The following is a 17,863-nucleotide window of genomic DNA, read 5'->3' on the forward strand; positions in this document are numbered from 1 at the left end:
ATGCCCTTTTATTTATCCCTTTGGTCCCGCCATGAACTCAAGTTCCTAATACAAAAATGAAAATCTAAACTAAAGTGCAGTTTTCACCATTTTCAGAGGAAAGCTGAGGTTATCGATCTGGGTGTGAACAGGTAGTGTGATCATAGCCTTTATCTAGGCTTGTGTCAGAATGGGTTTAGATGAGTTAGGAAGTGTGGCAGGAGTGAGAAACAGTGCCATTGGCTGAGCAGCTTTGCTTTAATTGACATGCCCCCCCTCTCTTTCCCCCATTGCAGCACACAGGCCGATGACCGCATTCGCATTGAGAGACGGGACAGTTCGCAGTTTGAATTCGCCGCCGCCATGCAGACTGTCACTCGCTTTTACTCGGACACGTCCCGCCAGAAGTCAGGAGTGTCCGATCCAGGTACACCGGGTGTCGTCTCGTCACTGCCGCCATCTCCATGGCATCTTGCACATCCAGGATCAGGGGCGTGAAGAGCTGGTGGCAGGGCGTTTGGACAACGTTGTTAAAATGTCAGTTTGACGTGACATGGGGAACCTGCAGGGTCCTCTGTTTCGAACATCTCCCATCGTGGCCATTGGGGTACAGAATCTGTAGTGAGCACATTGTGGAGATTAAGGAAGATGCCACCACTATTTCTGTTACCACTGCTCTTAGTACTGCTGTTGCCGCTATGCCTGGTAACTGCTGCTACTACTACTACTGTTAGTACTACTATTTCTGCTGCTTAAAGTGGTACTGCTGCTACTGCTGCTACTACAAGTGCCACTGCTGTTACTACTACTATAGGTGCAACTGCTGCTACTACTATGACTGCTACTACTACAGCTGCTAAAAGTGCTTTGGCTGCTACTACTACTACTATTCCTGCTACTACCACTGTTAAAGTTGTTACTTTTTCTATAAGTGCTACTGTTTCTGTTACTTTTGATATTACTATTGCAAGTACTACTAGTGTTGAGTACTCTTATGGCGACCCACTGCATGTCTGTCACTAGACAGACATTTATAGGCTTATCCCTGATTCTACTGGAAATGAATCCAATGTCACACCTGGCCCTAGGGGTATGTGATTGACAGGAAGACAGATGCTCAGTGAGAGAGTGAGTGAGAGTGGTGATGCTTTCTTGCACATTGACAGTTTCTTAAAGCATACTACACCATGAAAAAAAATCACATGAAAAATACAAGAAAAGCCTTTGACTCTGGATGCAGTTACCCAAGCAGATGCTTTTGTCATGAACAATTCTTACTTATGTGAGGAGATCAATATTTCAGCTTTTGCTTCAGAAGAGCAGCATTTGATGCTCTTCTGGTGCACCAGCCATTTCAGACCCTCCACCTTTATTAGACAGAAAACTTGCACTGCAGTCTGCTGCAAAAACACTATGAAGAGCGAGGAACGGACATTTGTTGCAATGTTTTTTGTCCTTATTTGGTTTGCTGTGAGGTGGGTCCAGCAGCCAGAGGGGCACTGTGTATGCCAAGAGAATGACAGGGTCTGCCAAAACGAGCATGGTCCTACTATAGTGAGGATAGGTTCAGGTCCTGCTTACACACACATAGCCGCACACACACTCACTCCCACACGCACACACATGCACACACACAGTTACACTCACTCCCATGCAACCACCCAGGCACACTCACTTACTCCCACACACACACTTTCACGCCAGTGCCCTGGTGAGGTGTGACTGCAGGTCTAAATGAACAGTAACTCTCTCTTAAAGTGCTAAAGCTGCTATCGTGCAATCACCTGCTTTCATTGTCCCTTCTCTCAAAGGAGACGCCACGTCAGAGCTTTCTCACTCAGCTCACATAAACGAGCCTCACCGCGTCACAGGGAGCGCTACAGTGAATGATTTCAGATGAGTCTGGCTCCTGCCAAATGGCATCAGTGATGCTAGAACACGTTGGTACCCCCCCCCCCCCCACACACACACACACACACACCACCACCCTCAGCCCACTCCGACCCAGAGGTTCACTATCTAATGTAACACGTGTCTGTGAACGTCGGTCCCCGGCTCATGACACATCCGGTGGCATAATTGAGTTTTGTCTGCGGCTCAGCCTGCGTCTCACCGGGGGGGGGACGTTTCAGTCGCCGTCAGACTCCTCTCAGGCGCCGCGTTCAGAGAGGACCCTGCCGACGTCGCTCTGTGGGAGAAGAATGCGAGGCCTTCACCATGCCGCACAGCACGGTGTGTCGTTTCAGCCCCTCCCGGCGCGGTGAAGAGCGTGCTCTTTCACATTCGCTGCGCTCCTTTGTCCATTCAGAACCCTCAGTGCAGAGCATTCCCGGGTGCTGCCGGTACTGCCAGGCAGCTCTGAACTGTGCACATGAGTCAGTCAGTATAATCAAGCATTTCATTTATTTGAATATATTTTTCCGTAGATCACATTATTTTGACTGTTTGGTTTTTAGTGGAGTGTTTTTGAACTGGTAGGATTATGACCTGAATATGTTGTGTGGTTCTTATACTGTATGTGGTTGTTCTTCGTTTGTGTGTGCTTTGTGTGTGTGTGTGTGTGTGTGTGTGTGTGTGTGTGTGTGTGTGCGCCCCGTGCCCAGGTACCCTCTCCAGCATAATCTCCTTGGACTCTCCAGTGATCTGCTGTCTTGGCCCTGTGATCGAGTACCTGATTGAATTTAACTTGGAGAGAGTCCTGCTTTGTACCAGGTACTGTACCTGTGCATGTGTCACTGCTGGATTCCATTTTCCTGCCCGACAGGCCGCCCACCTGATGGCCAGCAGTGTCTGTATGGGGCTGTACCACTGCGAGAACATTCAAAGAACATTGGAACAATGTATTCACAGACTTTCAGCTTTTTCCACTTTGGTATTTGAAATTACTGCTGTCATTATTTCATATTGTTCTGCAGAGGACAGTAGGCCCAGCTCTCGTGGGTTGATTTCCACTGCAATAACAGCATTAAAAAGAAAAGACAAATGACTGCTGAGTCTTTATGCGTTTTATTTGCCTGTCTGGGGGTGTCTCATGGCCCATTTGTAAAAATGTCACTAATTTTGATTAACACAGAGGGAGCGTTTTATCCTCAGTGTTGACAGCCCCAGGGGGTGGGGCTTTAGCACCTGATTAGCCATGATTGATACATTACTGCTGTATTTCGCTGAGATAGGAACAGTTTGTAACAAGCCATAATTACAATTTCTTGAACCGCTACATTGAAAGTCAATAACAATTTAACCTGGCAGGTTTTCAGACAGTTTTAATTATCACTTATTGCACAGAGATGAAACCCGATTTTTCCAAGGAAAACAGCTATAATAGAGAACTAATTCACTAATGGGGGGCCTAACAGTGTTCTGCCGGCCGCCTTGCTGAATAAACAAGACAACCCACACCCATTTCTCTGTTGCAGCTCCTTCAAACAGCTGTCCTGTGAGGCAGACTGCATGATCCTCAGTGCCACCACCATGAGGAACCTGGAGATCCTGTGCAACCAGGTGAATCAACCCACGCTGGGGGGACACATTGAAGCACTGCTACAGCTACCATTTAAATCCACTGAGACTGATATGGGATGGTAGTGGGGTCCATTCTCCTCCTGTGTATATATATGTGTGTGTGTGGATATAAATATATATGTTTGTCTGAGATGATGATTGGGGATGACCATATGTCCATAGACGGACCGTAAGGTGAAGGGCAGCTTGCTGTGGGTGCTTGACCACACCCAGACCCCATTTGGAAGCCGGCTGATGAAGAAGTGGGTATCTCAGCCCCTGAAGTCTGCCACGTGAGTCTGAACTACTGTTACTGCACTGGGAACAGGCTGAGGCACGTGTGAGTCTCAACTGCTTTAACTGTGCTGAAAGTCGCAGAAATGAAACTAACTGAATGGGTATGACTAAGTCTGAACTTAAGAAAGTTAATGAATTTATGGATAACTGCTAGTTATTATTGATGTGGAATTTATAGATATTTACATTTGCATTTATTCATTTGGCAGACGCTTTTATCCAAAGCGACTTACATAGGTTACAGCTCTTTACAATGTTATCCATTTATACAGCTGGATATTTACTGAGGCAGTTGTGGGTTAAGTACCTTGCCCAAGGGTACAGCAGCAGTGTCCCAGCAGGGATTGAACCCTACTCCTTAACCACTAAGCTACACTGCCGCTATGGAGTGTAGGTATTTAAAAATAAGTATTGTCAAGTATTGTCAGTATTGTCAAACCCTGTTATCTTGATTGTCCTCAATATATTATCAGGAAGAGGCATCCTTTCATGTTCTGATAATATATTTATGCCAAGTGTTAAATATATGTTGAAAATAAGTCTAAATCCAAATGCACACACCTGCACATGGCCAGATTGTTAGTCTTGCCGGGGCTGTGGTCTCAGTCAGTGTTGGGTTCCGTGGTTTTCCTTCCCTGTCAGTCTTCTCTTTAAATGCCGCTGTGGGCTCTCTTTTCATTGAGCAGCTTGAGCTTTTACGCACCTAATGTAATAATTACAGCAGTATTTTAAATGAAAATTAGTCACCTCAAGATCCAAGGTTGTGTGGCAGTGCAGTTTTCCCTCCTGTACATACTCAAGTGACATGCCCCTCATTGGCTGGCACACAGGAGTGCGTGCTCAGACGGCAGCAGTGTGTATTTGGCTCTCTGATACGTTTGGCTGTTTTGGTCATAAAGACCTGGCACCCATGTGCAGGGGGGCGGGTCTCAAGGGGACTCCCCACGACTCCAGACTGCCCTCTTGTGGAACCGACTCCTGGATTAGAACTCTGCCTTCACTGGAGCGGGATTATGGGAAGGCAGGGCCATATGTGAACAAGAGTAAAGCCTGGCTTAACCCATTTGGGGTTAAAATTTACAGAAAAATCCCACATTGTAGAACCTTTTGTGTTTTGACAGCGCGGTGCCCAAGTGATCAAAGGGATTTTCTGTTGCACAATGACCCTCTTCTCTCTTTCACTCTCTCACTCTCTCACTCTCTCTCTCTCCCTTTCCTTAGCTGTCAGGAAGTTGTAATGACATGAGTGGCATGAGGAAAATAAATTATATATATATATATATATATATATATATATATATATATATATATAAAAATTTATCTGAGTCAGTTTATCAGGACTCTCTTTGGGGCTTTGAAGTCCCTGAACAGTGACTGTCACACCATCTCCCTTCTGATGTTTTAATGAGATTGGAGTACTTTATGTCTTTTGCTGACGCTGTGGTGACGTCTGTGCAGGATTCAGGCACAGCGAGAGGATTCAGGCACAGCGGCTCCCTCATTAAAATCCCTCTGTCTCCCCGAGGCCCTGTTTGACCGCCATTCTCACCTGGGCGCTCCATCTGACTCCATGAGCAGTTTCTCACCATAGGCACTTGAAAAAATACATCTGTGTCTGAGATGCACTGCTGGGGATTCAACCGCTCCTCTTTTTCAAACGTGTACTTTTTTTTCCTTAGGGCCATATTTATCTCTGCGAGGAGTCCAGAATGTTCTGTTAAATTTTGATTTTGGATCATGTTGCTGATCGAGTTTTTCCTCTGCTCGTGTCTGATGCTGTGTTTAAAGATGGCTGCTGTGGTGGAAGCAGGGCAGCAGAGCTGACCCAGAGATTCTTTAGCAGGAACATCCCCAAGTAGTTGTACTTTCAGTGGAGTTTCCAGTCCTGTGGAGATGGCAGAGACCCCTGGCACATGCACGGAGTTAGTTTTCATGAGGAAATGGTGAAGTCCCTGGTCTCTTGTGAAATAAAGTCAGGATTTGTGGAGTCGACCAACTTTCAGTTCATTATGCTCGGATAACTTTCTGCCTCAGATTACCCTCAGTCAGAATGCTCACATCATGAAGTAAGCCGTTCTCATTCATCCAGAATATAGTCAGTTCTACTGACATTGTTGGGATAAGTACTGTAAACATCCACGATTTTAATAATTATTAATAAAATGTCTGTTATCAACCTTTTATTGTTTGGCCCACATAGTTAAAGGTTAGGTTCATATACCTCTTGTGTCTTTGGTGTGTTTACCGCCTGTGTGTCTTTGGTGTGTTTACCGCCTGTGTGTCTCGACGGGGCTCTCTCTCTCTACCCCAGGGAGATCCAGGCGCGGCAGGACGCAGTCGCCGAAATCCTCTCCTCCAAATCCAGCGCCCTGCCCTCCCTACGCGCTCTGCTCAGCCGGCTGCCTGACCTGGAGAGGGGCATCTGCAGCATCTACCACAAGAAGGTAGCGTTAGCGCGCCCCGATACACAGAGCGCACGCTTAACTCGGTCACAGCGTTAGAACAAACCACTAAACAACAAAGAAATGTTTCACGACAGCACATGGAGACTGTTGGAGGCAGGAACATGTGGAAACTCCACTAGACACAGCAACACATGGAGATTCCAATGGAAGCTGCAACATGTGGGGACCACACTGGGTGTAGCAATAAAGCAAAGATATCACCCGATTTAATTTCTCTGGATATCTCCGATATCAGTTTTAGTCTTTTCCATATAATTGTAATGGGCATCACCCTTATTTATAAATACATTTGATGGCTAAATTTACAAGTATTATAATCATATATATTTTTCTGGAAATACACATTAACAGATTAACTGCCAGGTGGCCAGGGTCATTGAGTAACAGCTTCTGTTCACATGCAGGAAACCAGGATTCCTTTTAAGTCATATTGACAGAGGCAGAATCAGTTGTTTGAAGTCCTGTCTTGACGAGGAAGGTCTTTCAGCTTGAGAGGTCACGGCCTTGGCTGTTTCTCTGATCATCCCTGTTGCAGAGGATGGACACAGCCAGGAGTCTTGATTAAAGGAAACTTTTTTTTTTTGTACCCCGGAGCACCGTTCGCCCTGGCTTTGTTTCTGAAGGCCGATCTTTCAAATGTCAGTTGTAAAGGTTTCCTGTTTGCTGGGTTTGGATCCGTCAGGGTGATGTGAGGCGGAGGAAAGATGTACCTCAGAATCAGAGTCCTTGGGTATTTGTCTGCCTGAGGGACGTAATCTGGGATGCGCGACAGGACGACACAGGCGTATCTATATATCAGAGGGTGCTGTGAGAAGATGAGCTGGTTTATTGCGTCAGGCTAACCGTATGATGGGTCGACGGGTTTAAACTCCGTATCTCAATGCAGCTGATGATATTAAACTATTTCAGAGAAGAGACTGCAGGAATTGTATTCAGTGGTCACATGTTTATTTGTTAATCAGGTTACACATTGCAGAGGGGAGAGCGGAAAGCAGTTGTCAGAGATGTTCAGTGGCATAGTTGCTAATTTTGGAAATGCCCATTGTACGTTATTGAACAACACCAAAGGCCTCTGATGACCTGTGATATTGGTGTTTTTGTACGTTACTCTTGAAAGTGTGAATTACCCATTGTTCCACAGCCTAAGAAGACTGTACATTATGATTAGATACTATGAGACTATGAGTTTAGACAGCTGGGGCTTTCATCTGGACTATTTCTTGAGTTTAGGAACAACATCAGTATTCCCAAAGGGACTCAAGCCCACAGCATTCTGCTGCCAAGTTCTGTAGCGCTAACCAAATCCACTAACTTACACTACTCGTGTAGTATTCAGAATACAGGTATTATTTGATGGATATGTAAAGGGAGTCCCACACTGAGACACGATAGGAGGCCTTCCCCCCATACTCTTCACCCTGCTTTGCCATCTTTGGAATAACAGCGGGAATCTCTCTGACAGATTAAAATAATCCATTCCCACATTTGTTTGGCCAAAGTTTGTTTGACTGGCAGGTTTCTACACATGCCAGTATATTAACCTAATCCCGTTAATGCCTCGGGATCCTGTTTATCCATTGTGTTTTTTTTTATTTTTTATTGTTCGGTTATGCATAAAGTAGCTGATTACTGCCGAGCTTTGATGCATATCGGATTAGCGGAGAGAAGTACAAATAAGAAAGCAGTAATTCACAGTTGTGGCTGTGAGTCTGAGGATTCTGCTGATTTCTCACAGTTTTAAGATGTGGTGCAACCTCAGTTTGACAGTGTCATGCCCCTCTCAGGGGAGAGGACAAAGCATTTCTGCAGATTGTTGCCCTGTCTGCAGAAACAGCATTCCGGAAGTATCGCCTGACCCATTCATATTAATGAGCAGAGATGGTGATTGCTGTTATCTCCAGATTCTGATTTGTTATCAGAGCACTGGGAAAGGGAAATTAAAGGCGCTTTGCCCTGTGAAAGTATTTGGTAACTGTGTGCCGAACAGCTCTCTGTGAGAGTTTTACATGCAGGGTAGCATATAGTCGTGAACGTATTGGGAAAACAATGGGGCATGGCCTTGTGCACATCCTCCCTGAAGCCGAAGGACGTTTTTATGATGCAGTCACAGACAAGGGCATTTATTCAAACAATGTGCTTTTGTGCTTTTTTTCCACATCTGCTTGCTTGGTTTGGCGTCAGCGGTTTTGCTGATAATGTAACATCATAGTAATAACCATGTGTTCCGCATGCAAATAGCGCATACATGGTGATGAAGTCCTCTGCAGTTCTCTGCGTGATTGAGGCACAGATGCTGAACTGTAATCACAATGAAAATCTCCAAACCACAAATGCATTTCGCAAAATCTGAGTGTTTATGTGTCGTAATTGAATTTTCATCTGTGGCCAAGCATTCCATGTTTACATGACACTTATACTGTTGTGTGTGCATACATGTGGTATGCATACGTATACCGTTGATGTGTTTTTGACCAAATCTTTGATGTGTGGTCTGGTTTTTCATGCTTATAGAAGGCAGTACGGTTGTGTGTTTTTCGTTTAGGTTCTAATGTGTGGTCCAGGATATGTTTATGGCACGCAGCGTGCTGATGTGTTTATGGTTTTGCATGTGTGGTCCGATGTGTCACGCTCTCTCTTGCTCTTTCCTTGTTAACAGTGTTCCACTCAGGAGTTCTACCTCATCAGCAGCACTCTGTCACGATTGGGGATGGAGCTCCAGGCCCTGGTTCCCACCATCCAATCGCATCTGAGCTCCGCCCTCTTGAAGGACCTCGTCCTGGCCTTGCCCCAGCTTCTGGCATCTGTTCAGGACTTTCTGAATGTGCTCAATGAAAAAGCAGCCAAGTGAGTGTGTGCACACACATACGTGTGTGTGGGTGTGTATGTGTGAGCGCGTGTGTGCATGCATGTGTACTTGTTTGTGTGTATCATTGATTACATGATTGTATGACTGTGTTTACATTACATTTAGTCATTTAGCCGATGCTCTTATCCAGAGCGACTTACAAAAGTGCATAATAAGATCTTAGCTGGGCCAAGAGCAGAGATAATACTAAATCATAGATGTCAAAGTCTGATAGCATGTTCATGGTTGAGTGCGTATGTGTGTTAGTTGTACTGTGTGCACGTGTCACTGACACCATGTTTAAGGATTCTAAGGGTTGTTGTCTGAAATAATAAACCCAGAGGAGGTGTTTGCTTGGATGCACAAAAGTCTGAACTGAAATCATTCCAATACTCAGCTCCAAGGTGTTGTGGAACTGGTGTGTCACAGTTTGCTGGTGTCCAGGTGGGGATGTGGTGTAGTGGTGAAGAATAGATTGCTTCATACGAATTGCATTAGTAAAAGTCCAGCTCCGTAAAATGGATTATACTGTATGCAAACTATGCTTGTGTGTAAGTCCCCCTTTCTGACAAATCTATTAATGGAGTAATCATGTAACATCTGCTAAGTAAAATGAGCAGTGCATTGTAAGCTCGATTCTCTGGTTGATCTGATGCTTGGCCTTTGGCTCTTGAGTTTCTGACTCCACTGATTTCGCCTACGTCTGTGACCGGTCCTCAGGGCCGGGGATAAGACGCAGCTGTTTGCTGACCTGACCGAGTTCCCTGTGATCCGGGAGAGGAAGGAGCAGATCCAGTCGGTCATATGCGACATCCAGGAGCACCGCAGAGAGGTCCGGCTGGTGCTGAGGAACCCCTCGCTGGACTACGTGACCGTTTCGGGCCAAGAGGTGAGACACAGGACACAGCTGGATCATCCCAGAAAGCAGGCTGCGGGCTGCTCATAACTCCCTGCTGTTTTTCCACAAAGCCCCGTCAGACCTCCATTACAGGGGTTTAGTGTCCAGTCTGCCTCTCTGTCAGGGATCAGAGCTCACACTTCTGAAAGATATATGCTGTAGATACATCCATTATGTTTTATTCCTGTTTGCACAAGGCTGTATGATTTTATGCTGAGTCATAATGCATGCTGTAGAAATAAATCCACCTAATGTACCAATTACTGGACGCTGGAGGATTTTTGAATTTGAATTTGAATAGGACAATCATTTCACCTGGAAAATAATTTCGCTGTGGAAATGTGAAACATGTACCATGCAGTCAGTTACAGGAGTGCTAAATGTACGCCTCATCGAGCTCTGTACAGTGTTTTTCCTAAGGTTATGCTTTGGTGTGACCGTGTGTCTGCAATTCTCATTTCATTTCTCTTTGAAACGAGAGCAGGAGAGAAAAAGGAGACAGTAATGGTTGTTTTTATAGTTCTCCACATCTCAAGTGTGATGGAGATAATGCCGGCTTGGGGTGGGCAGGCTGATAAAAGCAGGACTTTCTGGGTATAATCAAGCTGGCAATGGGGCAGGGAGTGGAGTGATAGAAGAAGATGAGAGAATGGCTCCTCTCATCAGTCCAGGGCCGTATATCTCTTCTCTTGTATGAGCCTCGGTACCCTGGCCCTTCTCTGCTCTTTTACGGATACTCTGGCCTTTTGCTTATGAAGAGGTGGAGCAGGTTGGGTCCCTTCCCTCACCTGTGGCTCCCCCAACGCCGCCGTGATGCACCGGCTGTTCCGCGACCATTCGGCTGATTGCCGTGTCTGCCGTGCCTCTTCCCCGCCACTCGGATGCGCCTGAGTCACGGCGGCCCACGCCAAATGAAAGCCCTGACCTTTCCGCTCGCCACAAATCACCCACAATGCAGCGCTCCGGGCCACTTTATGTGCGACGAGGAAGGCCCCTGGATGGCAGGCGGAGAGGCAGTCCCTGGGAAGACAGGTTGCTAATTTGCAGTGGAGGGGGGGCCATGAGTCATAGTGCCGCAATCTGATTTACCCCTTTGTTTTCTGCCTGTCAGAGATTGTGTTACCTTTTAATTAGAACACCTCCGTCTCTGTCCCCGCGTTCCTGATTTAAAGTCCCTGTCATTTATACCGTCTGGGGCCGGGACCGGGCACAGTCACGACCGCTTCGCCCACCCCCCTCCCCGGCAGGGATACATTTGAATACATTTGTTGTTGGGGGGACATTTAAAGAGCAGTCAAATGCCACATCCCACATAATTGGGGACATAAGGTTTCTGCAGTTCAGTCGTTTAAGCACTGCTAAATTTGCTTCTGGGAACTGGGCTTGGATTTGTTTAACATCGACTGATAAATGTCAGCATACTGCTGTACAACACCAGCATCCTCTCTTCCCGCAACAAGGCCATTAGTCTCTCCATCAGTTTTATAATTACATTGTAATGACGCAGTGAACAGAAGAAGAGGAAGTCCACTTTTTCTCCAGTGGAACTTCAAATGATATTAGAGGAGGTGTGAGAGTTTTTTCTCTTTTCAGATTTTAAGAAAGAAAAATCTGTTCTTTCTCTGTCCTTCCCTTTAACAGTTCCTGATTGAGGTGAAAAACAGCATGTCCTCCACGGTCCCTCCTGACTGGGTGAAAATCAACAGGTGGGTGTGGAACACCGGGGAGATCCGGGACGTACCACCCCCGCTGTACCTAAGGGGGTCAGGGGAGGCGGTGTGGGAGCCCCACTCAAATCACAGCCAAGAGGCAGTATTACATATGATTTACAGTTTATTAGAAACATTTTTAGGGTTTGATTAACATTAAAGTAACACACTAAACAACTGACTGGAAATTCCAAACAAATGATTTTTAAAGGGATCTATTGGGAAAAATTGTAATCTAGTGAATGGTAGTATAGGTGTTAATTTATATATACACTGGAAAATGTCTATTATTAACCTGAGCATTAAGGTTTCTTGCATTAAAATATTGGGGGGGACTTACGAATAGAATAGAAAAATTGTGATGGCTATAATGCTAGTAGGACTGTCTTTTGCTGAAAAGAAATCATGACATTTTTGTTATTAGAGTGTCATGTTTCAGCTGTCAGACTGAGGCCATTTTCTCCTCAATGCGAGTGCTTCGCTTTTCCTGGTGCATATGTACTATGTCTATTGTCTAATATTTCACTCTGCTTTTGAGGGGCTTTGAATCCAATTCGATGTTACATGTTTGAGCAAACAGCTTGTCCTCTGCGTTTTGCAACAATATGTCCAGGGACTTAAGGGAAAGCTAAAATGATCACTTCTCAGAGGACAGTGGCTTTTTAAAAAGCTCTGTCATAACATCAAGTGATTAATCATCGCTACCAATACTTGTTGTATAGGCTGTTGCTAAATGGGAATGCAACTGTAAGAGTTAACAATTTCAATATCAGACAGTTAAATGAAAAATTGTCAAACCTTTCAAGCAAAGTATTATTAAAAGGGGATACATGGCTACTATTACAGGCTGGTGCTTATGCACTGAAATGCCCTTTTATACCTGGCCACTAAAAGTGACCAGTGCTTGTAAGAGACCTTGCATCTAATAGAAGTTCTACCGTATATACATATACATTTACGTGTTTTTTTCTCTAGCAGTTCTTCTGGAAGCTGAATGGTTGGTGAATGGGATTGCTGCTTTTTCTTTCCTGTCGTTTGTTTCCCTTTCTCCTTCGTATTCATTTTACTCAAGGCCGTCAGTGGAAGGGAGCTGGCACCAGGGAGAAAGAGAAGGCAGACTGCAGAACTGGCTATTTTGTTCTCCCTATGAGATACATTTTATATACCCTCTGTCTGTCTCTCTCTCCCTCTCTCTAACTCTCTCTCTCTCTTCTCTCCCTCCCTCTCTTTTCCCTGCAGCACGAAGGTGGTTGGTCGCTATCACACTCCCTTTATTGTGGAGAGATACAGGCAGCTGCTGCAGCTCCGGGAGCAGCTGGTCATTGACTGCGGTCGCGAGTGGATCAACTTCCTGCAGTATGTATCCCACACACCCTTTGGGAGAGATTCATGTGCGCACAGGCGCCGTGCCCAGGGCAGTAGCTTCCTTGCCTCCATTCTAAAAGAGCCACCAGTGTTTAAAACCGAGACCTTTGCTGAACTCCACTTGACTTGCTGTGTCATTTTCCCGTTTTGCCCCAACAGATTTTTTTTTTCTGTTACTGCTTGAGACGTCCGCTATGTCATGGTCTCACTTGTTTAGCTTGTTTTGCTGTGCGCTCTCTGGAAGTGTAGTTTAAATCCAGGCATTGATGGGGTAAACCCATGAAGAGAAACTTAGATGTGGTTATTTTCAGAGAAAATACTGAAGTGTCCAGTTTTCATGTGGAAATATATAGGGAAAGTATCACATCTGAGAGCTCACTCATCTAGTATGTTTTTTCTGACTGATTCTAAACCCACACAGGTTTTTTCCCAATTCTGGTATAGTTCTGGGCATGTGGTCCACACGTTGGTCCAAACTCAGTTTAGCAACAAGAGATGCTGAAAAGCTTTAAAAGCGTTTTGCCTCAGCCGACCAAGTCATACTCACAGTATGTCTCCTTTCCCTCTCAGGCAGTTTGGGGAACATTACCACATCATGAAGAAGGCTGTTTGTCACCTAGCAACACTGGACTGCCTCTTCTCATTGGCCGATGTTGCTAAACAAGGCAGTTACTGCAGGTAAGGTAATTAATTCTGTCTTTTATTCTGCCTTCGTTAGCCGGTCAGTTTGCTAGCTCATTCACCACACTTGGGACGTGATATCCGTCTTCCAGAGTTTGTTAAAAGCGTATTGTTATAGTGCAGCCTTAGCAGTAGCTGTGTTCCTGATGCTTCCACCGATGTGCAGGTTCCTGCAGAAGCTGGTGAATGTGTGGTGGACTGTTACCTATGGCACAACGCATTCCCTTCCTGCTAGCGGAGTCCCTCTGCACTGAGGTGACCCTGAATGCACACAGCACTAGGTAGCGCACACACGCGATGCCAGGTCCCGCAAATACACAGATGTCGAATCGTTAGAAAGTAACGGGCTGACTCTATGAACTAAAAAAAAAGCAGCATGAGGTATAAATTCAAATCATCCTGGTCACCGCCCGGTCTCAGTCTGTTCGCTGAAGGTCACAGGTTGGTCAATGCGCACAGTATGCACATGGCCTGTTTAAAACCCCAGGTTTTGTCTGCATAGTATTGAGGTCATTAGTCGAGTCCAGCTGCAGTATTTTGTTGCCCACTTTTGTGAGTAATGTTGGGTTATGAAGGGGGCGGAGCTTTGAGTAAATCACATTCTGACTCCAAGGGACACCGCTTGAGTGGCAGCCACTCAGCAACCCACTTTGTGAATAATGCTGGGTTCTGTAGGAGGTGGAGCTTTGAGTACATATTCTTGCTCTGGTTGTCTGAAGGGCTGGGAGAATTTGTGAGTGACAGCAGGTGGAGCCAATCAGCAGTGAGGATGTAACCTCATGGCAGGTAGCAGTTATTAGGACATGACCCCTTGGCAGGTAGCGGTATTCTGAGTGGTGGTGTTTCATTTTGGAGCTGCTCAGAATGCACAGGCCATGACCACTGACCTGGAGGGTGTGGAGTGCAAAAATAAACCTCTCTGCTCCAGCAGAAAAGTTCATGTTGTTTTTAAGCTAATTACGAACCCTGAAGGGTACTAATGACATTAACAATGTCACATTTGTTATTCCTCGCTCGGCCAGATGGCCGAAAAACACAGCAGCGGCACTTTGCGCTGTTATCATTAAATTGCCTCAAGCCTCGCTCTTCTAAAGACGGCTCGGCACAGTGACAAGGTTGATGTGTCCCAGTCAAGTACAACAGTCTGATGGAGTGCCGCATTTCGTGGAAGGAAATCAACAGTCAGCCGCGCAAAATCTCACCGTTAGCTGAAAACGAAAGCGTATCTTTACCGGGCTCCAGAGACGAGGTGGAGAGGATGGGCGGTAAAGGAATAAATTGGTCAGCGTGGATTTGCTTCCTTGTTCCACTTAGGACGGCTAGCTCATTTGGGAGCCTGAAGTTATGATGTAAAAAAAAAAAAAAAAGAATAGAACAGGAGTGATGAGAGGAGCTGAGGAAGCGGTGCTGTGAGCCCTGGAGAGCGAGGCTCCGCTCTGGACCTGTCAGCTCCTCGGCGCTCACAACAACAGGAGGATCCAGCCGCTTATGTAAGCAGCTCCTCTCAACATTCTGTGTGGAGGAGTTGATTCGACTCGAAGACTGAGGTTTACGCCAACATTCCCCCCTCCCCCAGCGCGCATGCACACACACACACCCCCACCCTCCTGTTGGACCGAGTAGAAGTCCTCGCCTCATGTTCCTTCTCAGCACTTCCAGTTTGGTTCTGAAAGAGGGCCTCCCCCGCTCTCTCCTGCTGTCTGTCAGTGAGGGGCGTGCGGGTGGAGGTGTGCTCCTGGGTAAGTGAGAACCTGTGCTTTCGCGCCTCTGTCTGAGAAGCTATGAGCTGTGCCCGAGACTCTGTCATTGAGTTCTGTGATTGAGACTCTGTGACTGAAACTCTGTCATTGAGTTCTGTGATTGAGACTCTGTGACTGAAACTCTGTCATTAAGATGCTGTCATTAAGACCGTGTTTTGGGGCCTGTGTTCGTGAGCCTGTGTGAGAGTGCCTGTGCTTGAGAAGTTATGATTAAGAAGATATAACTGAGATTCTGTGATTGAGGCTCTGTGATTATGACTGTGATTATGTTTTGGGGCCTGTGTTTGTAAGCCTGTGTGAGAATGCCTGTTCTTGATGCCTCCCCAGGGCCCTGTCTGTAGTTTCAGCACATTAACACAACCCTCAGTGTTTCTTCTAATTCACCATCAACCTTGTGTCATCCACTTCCCCACATTCTTTAAAAATAGATGTAGGTAGTGTATTTTTCTTTCTTGCTGCCATGTCAGACATTTTCTGTGAAAGCTGAGCAGGCAGCAGTCTCCACACTCTCCATCACACTTGCGGTGATTATGCCTTTTTAGTGACCGTGCTTCACGCCGTCTATTTCTGCACACTCTTTAAACCGAGTGTGGTCTGCCTGAGTCATCGGCGGCTCTCTGCGGTTGGCCGCTTTCCTCGTTGACTCCAGGCAGTTGCAGGAAATTAGCAGGAGGGGGACCAGGCCTCCCTGGTTGCTCTGAGTAGTTCCTTCAGGCGCTGGAAGCTCCTGGTGCGTGGCTGGTGAAAATGCCATTTTCTGACGATGCGCCCTGGTCTGTGACTTCCCTCAGGCCGCAGGTGCTGGAGGGGGAGATGCAGATCGTGATCCGGGAAGGTCGACACCCCGCCATCGACCTGCTGATGGGGGAGCAGGACCAGTACGTTCCCAACGACACAGACTTGCAGGTGAGACACGGCCAACCTCAGCAGCCCCGCCCATGCGGAAGCTCCTCCCCCCTGTTCACCTGCAAGTTTAGTCTCCCTCTCTTCCCACTGCTGTGTGTGTTCATATTCATCTAAATGCTTTAGACAGCTTTGCCCACACTTTGCTAATAAGAGTTTAAATTGCAAAACCGGATTCTTTAAATGAGCTGGCCTTCTGTGTGTGTGTGTGTGTGTGTGTGTATGTGTGTGTGTGTGTGTGTGTGGGGGGGGGGGGGGGGGGGGGGAAGGAATCTGTGGGAGTAGGTGTTGATGCCAGAGACTCTTGTGGTTTTTGTAGCAGGTTAATCTTTTTTTTTTTTTTTTAACTTTCCCTGAAAATGCGATGGAAACGTTGGCCAGCGTTTTGTGCCGCCTACCCACTCCACTGCCGTGGCGGTTCGCATGTGCTTCTCAGCGCTCCTTTCTTCCTCTCTGCCAGGCAGAGCACCGTGTTCTGCTCACTGCTGCTTTGACGCGCTGCAGGGCTGACAGACAGACTCCCGATGACTCGCTCTTCCCAACCTCAGCTCGTGCGTTATCTCATGTGGGATTGCCACTGTTGCAACAGGGAAGACAACCTCTGTCCAAAGCTGTGAGACACGAAATCAAGGCTGACTTCATTTCAGTACAGCAGCCATGCACACACAGAGTTAACTTGTGCCACTTCCCCTGAGACATAATGCTCAAAGCCTTTATTGTCCCCTCACATCTGTCCCCAAAAAGTGCTGAAAGGTCACTCCCTCAGCGATTTCTAGTTAGGTGGAATAGAAAAAGAGAACTCAGCAGTTAATTAAATGCAGAATTCAAATTTATGGAAATGAATGTAGATTCTGTTGTACTAAAAGCCACAGGAAGACTACATTATTTTTTCTGTCCAGAGGTGTGTAGCTACAGTACCCCGGACTTAATTTGGGTCACACAGTTGGTCTGTGTTGTCCACAACAATGGCTGAATTAGCACTCCAATAATCCACTTTGGCCTCTCTGGGGTGACGTCTTTATATTGTAATTATTATCCTCTGTCAACCGTCGCCTTCAATTTCATCAAGTGTTTATGACTGAAAGATTATCCCCCCTTCGGAGGCTTCTCCTGTGGCACCTCGACGTGTGATTGGCCGTTTAAACTGCCCCGGTGCTGAGCGTTTATTCACGGCTCATCTTGGATGATGCCATTCGGGACTAAATTACCATGCTGCTGTGGAACATGGACAGGAGAGGAATTTATGTGTCTGCCACTCCCACCTGTCTGCAGCACTGGTTGTATTTGACAGGAGTAGTCTGGTCATTAAGAGCCATCCAGTGGTAGGATGGTTTCGTATGCTGCAAGTGCATGTGTACACACACACACACACACACACACACACACACACACTCACTCACGTACTCACTCACTCACACACTAGGAGTCACATATACACACATAAAAACACCGAAAGACCC

At 46.4% G+C, this 17,863-nt stretch overlaps 1 protein-coding gene across 1 annotated transcript in view; it reads left to right on the forward strand.

The window, feature by feature from the left end:
• The window catches only part of msh3 (mutS homolog 3 (E. coli)), a 63,175-nt gene that overhangs the window by 14,758 nt on the left and 30,554 nt on the right, over window positions 1–17,863 (forward strand). Inside the window, exons 9-19 of the mRNA XM_036526812.1 lie at window positions 276–406; window positions 2,583–2,691; window positions 3,396–3,480; window positions 3,664–3,773; window positions 6,089–6,221; window positions 8,899–9,086; window positions 9,808–9,976; window positions 11,627–11,691; window positions 12,934–13,050; window positions 13,630–13,737; window positions 16,292–16,406. Coding sequence (XP_036382705.1) covers window positions 276–406; window positions 2,583–2,691; window positions 3,396–3,480; window positions 3,664–3,773; window positions 6,089–6,221; window positions 8,899–9,086; window positions 9,808–9,976; window positions 11,627–11,691; window positions 12,934–13,050; window positions 13,630–13,737; window positions 16,292–16,406 — 1,330 coding nt within the window. The remainder of the gene's footprint in view (window positions 1–275; window positions 407–2,582; window positions 2,692–3,395; window positions 3,481–3,663; window positions 3,774–6,088; window positions 6,222–8,898; window positions 9,087–9,807; window positions 9,977–11,626; window positions 11,692–12,933; window positions 13,051–13,629; window positions 13,738–16,291; window positions 16,407–17,863) is intronic.

The sequence above is a fragment of the Megalops cyprinoides genome, chromosome 4 (assembly GCF_013368585.1).
Source record: "Megalops cyprinoides isolate fMegCyp1 chromosome 4, fMegCyp1.pri, whole genome shotgun sequence".
Classification (NCBI taxonomy): domain Eukaryota; kingdom Metazoa; phylum Chordata; class Actinopteri; order Elopiformes; family Megalopidae; genus Megalops; species Megalops cyprinoides.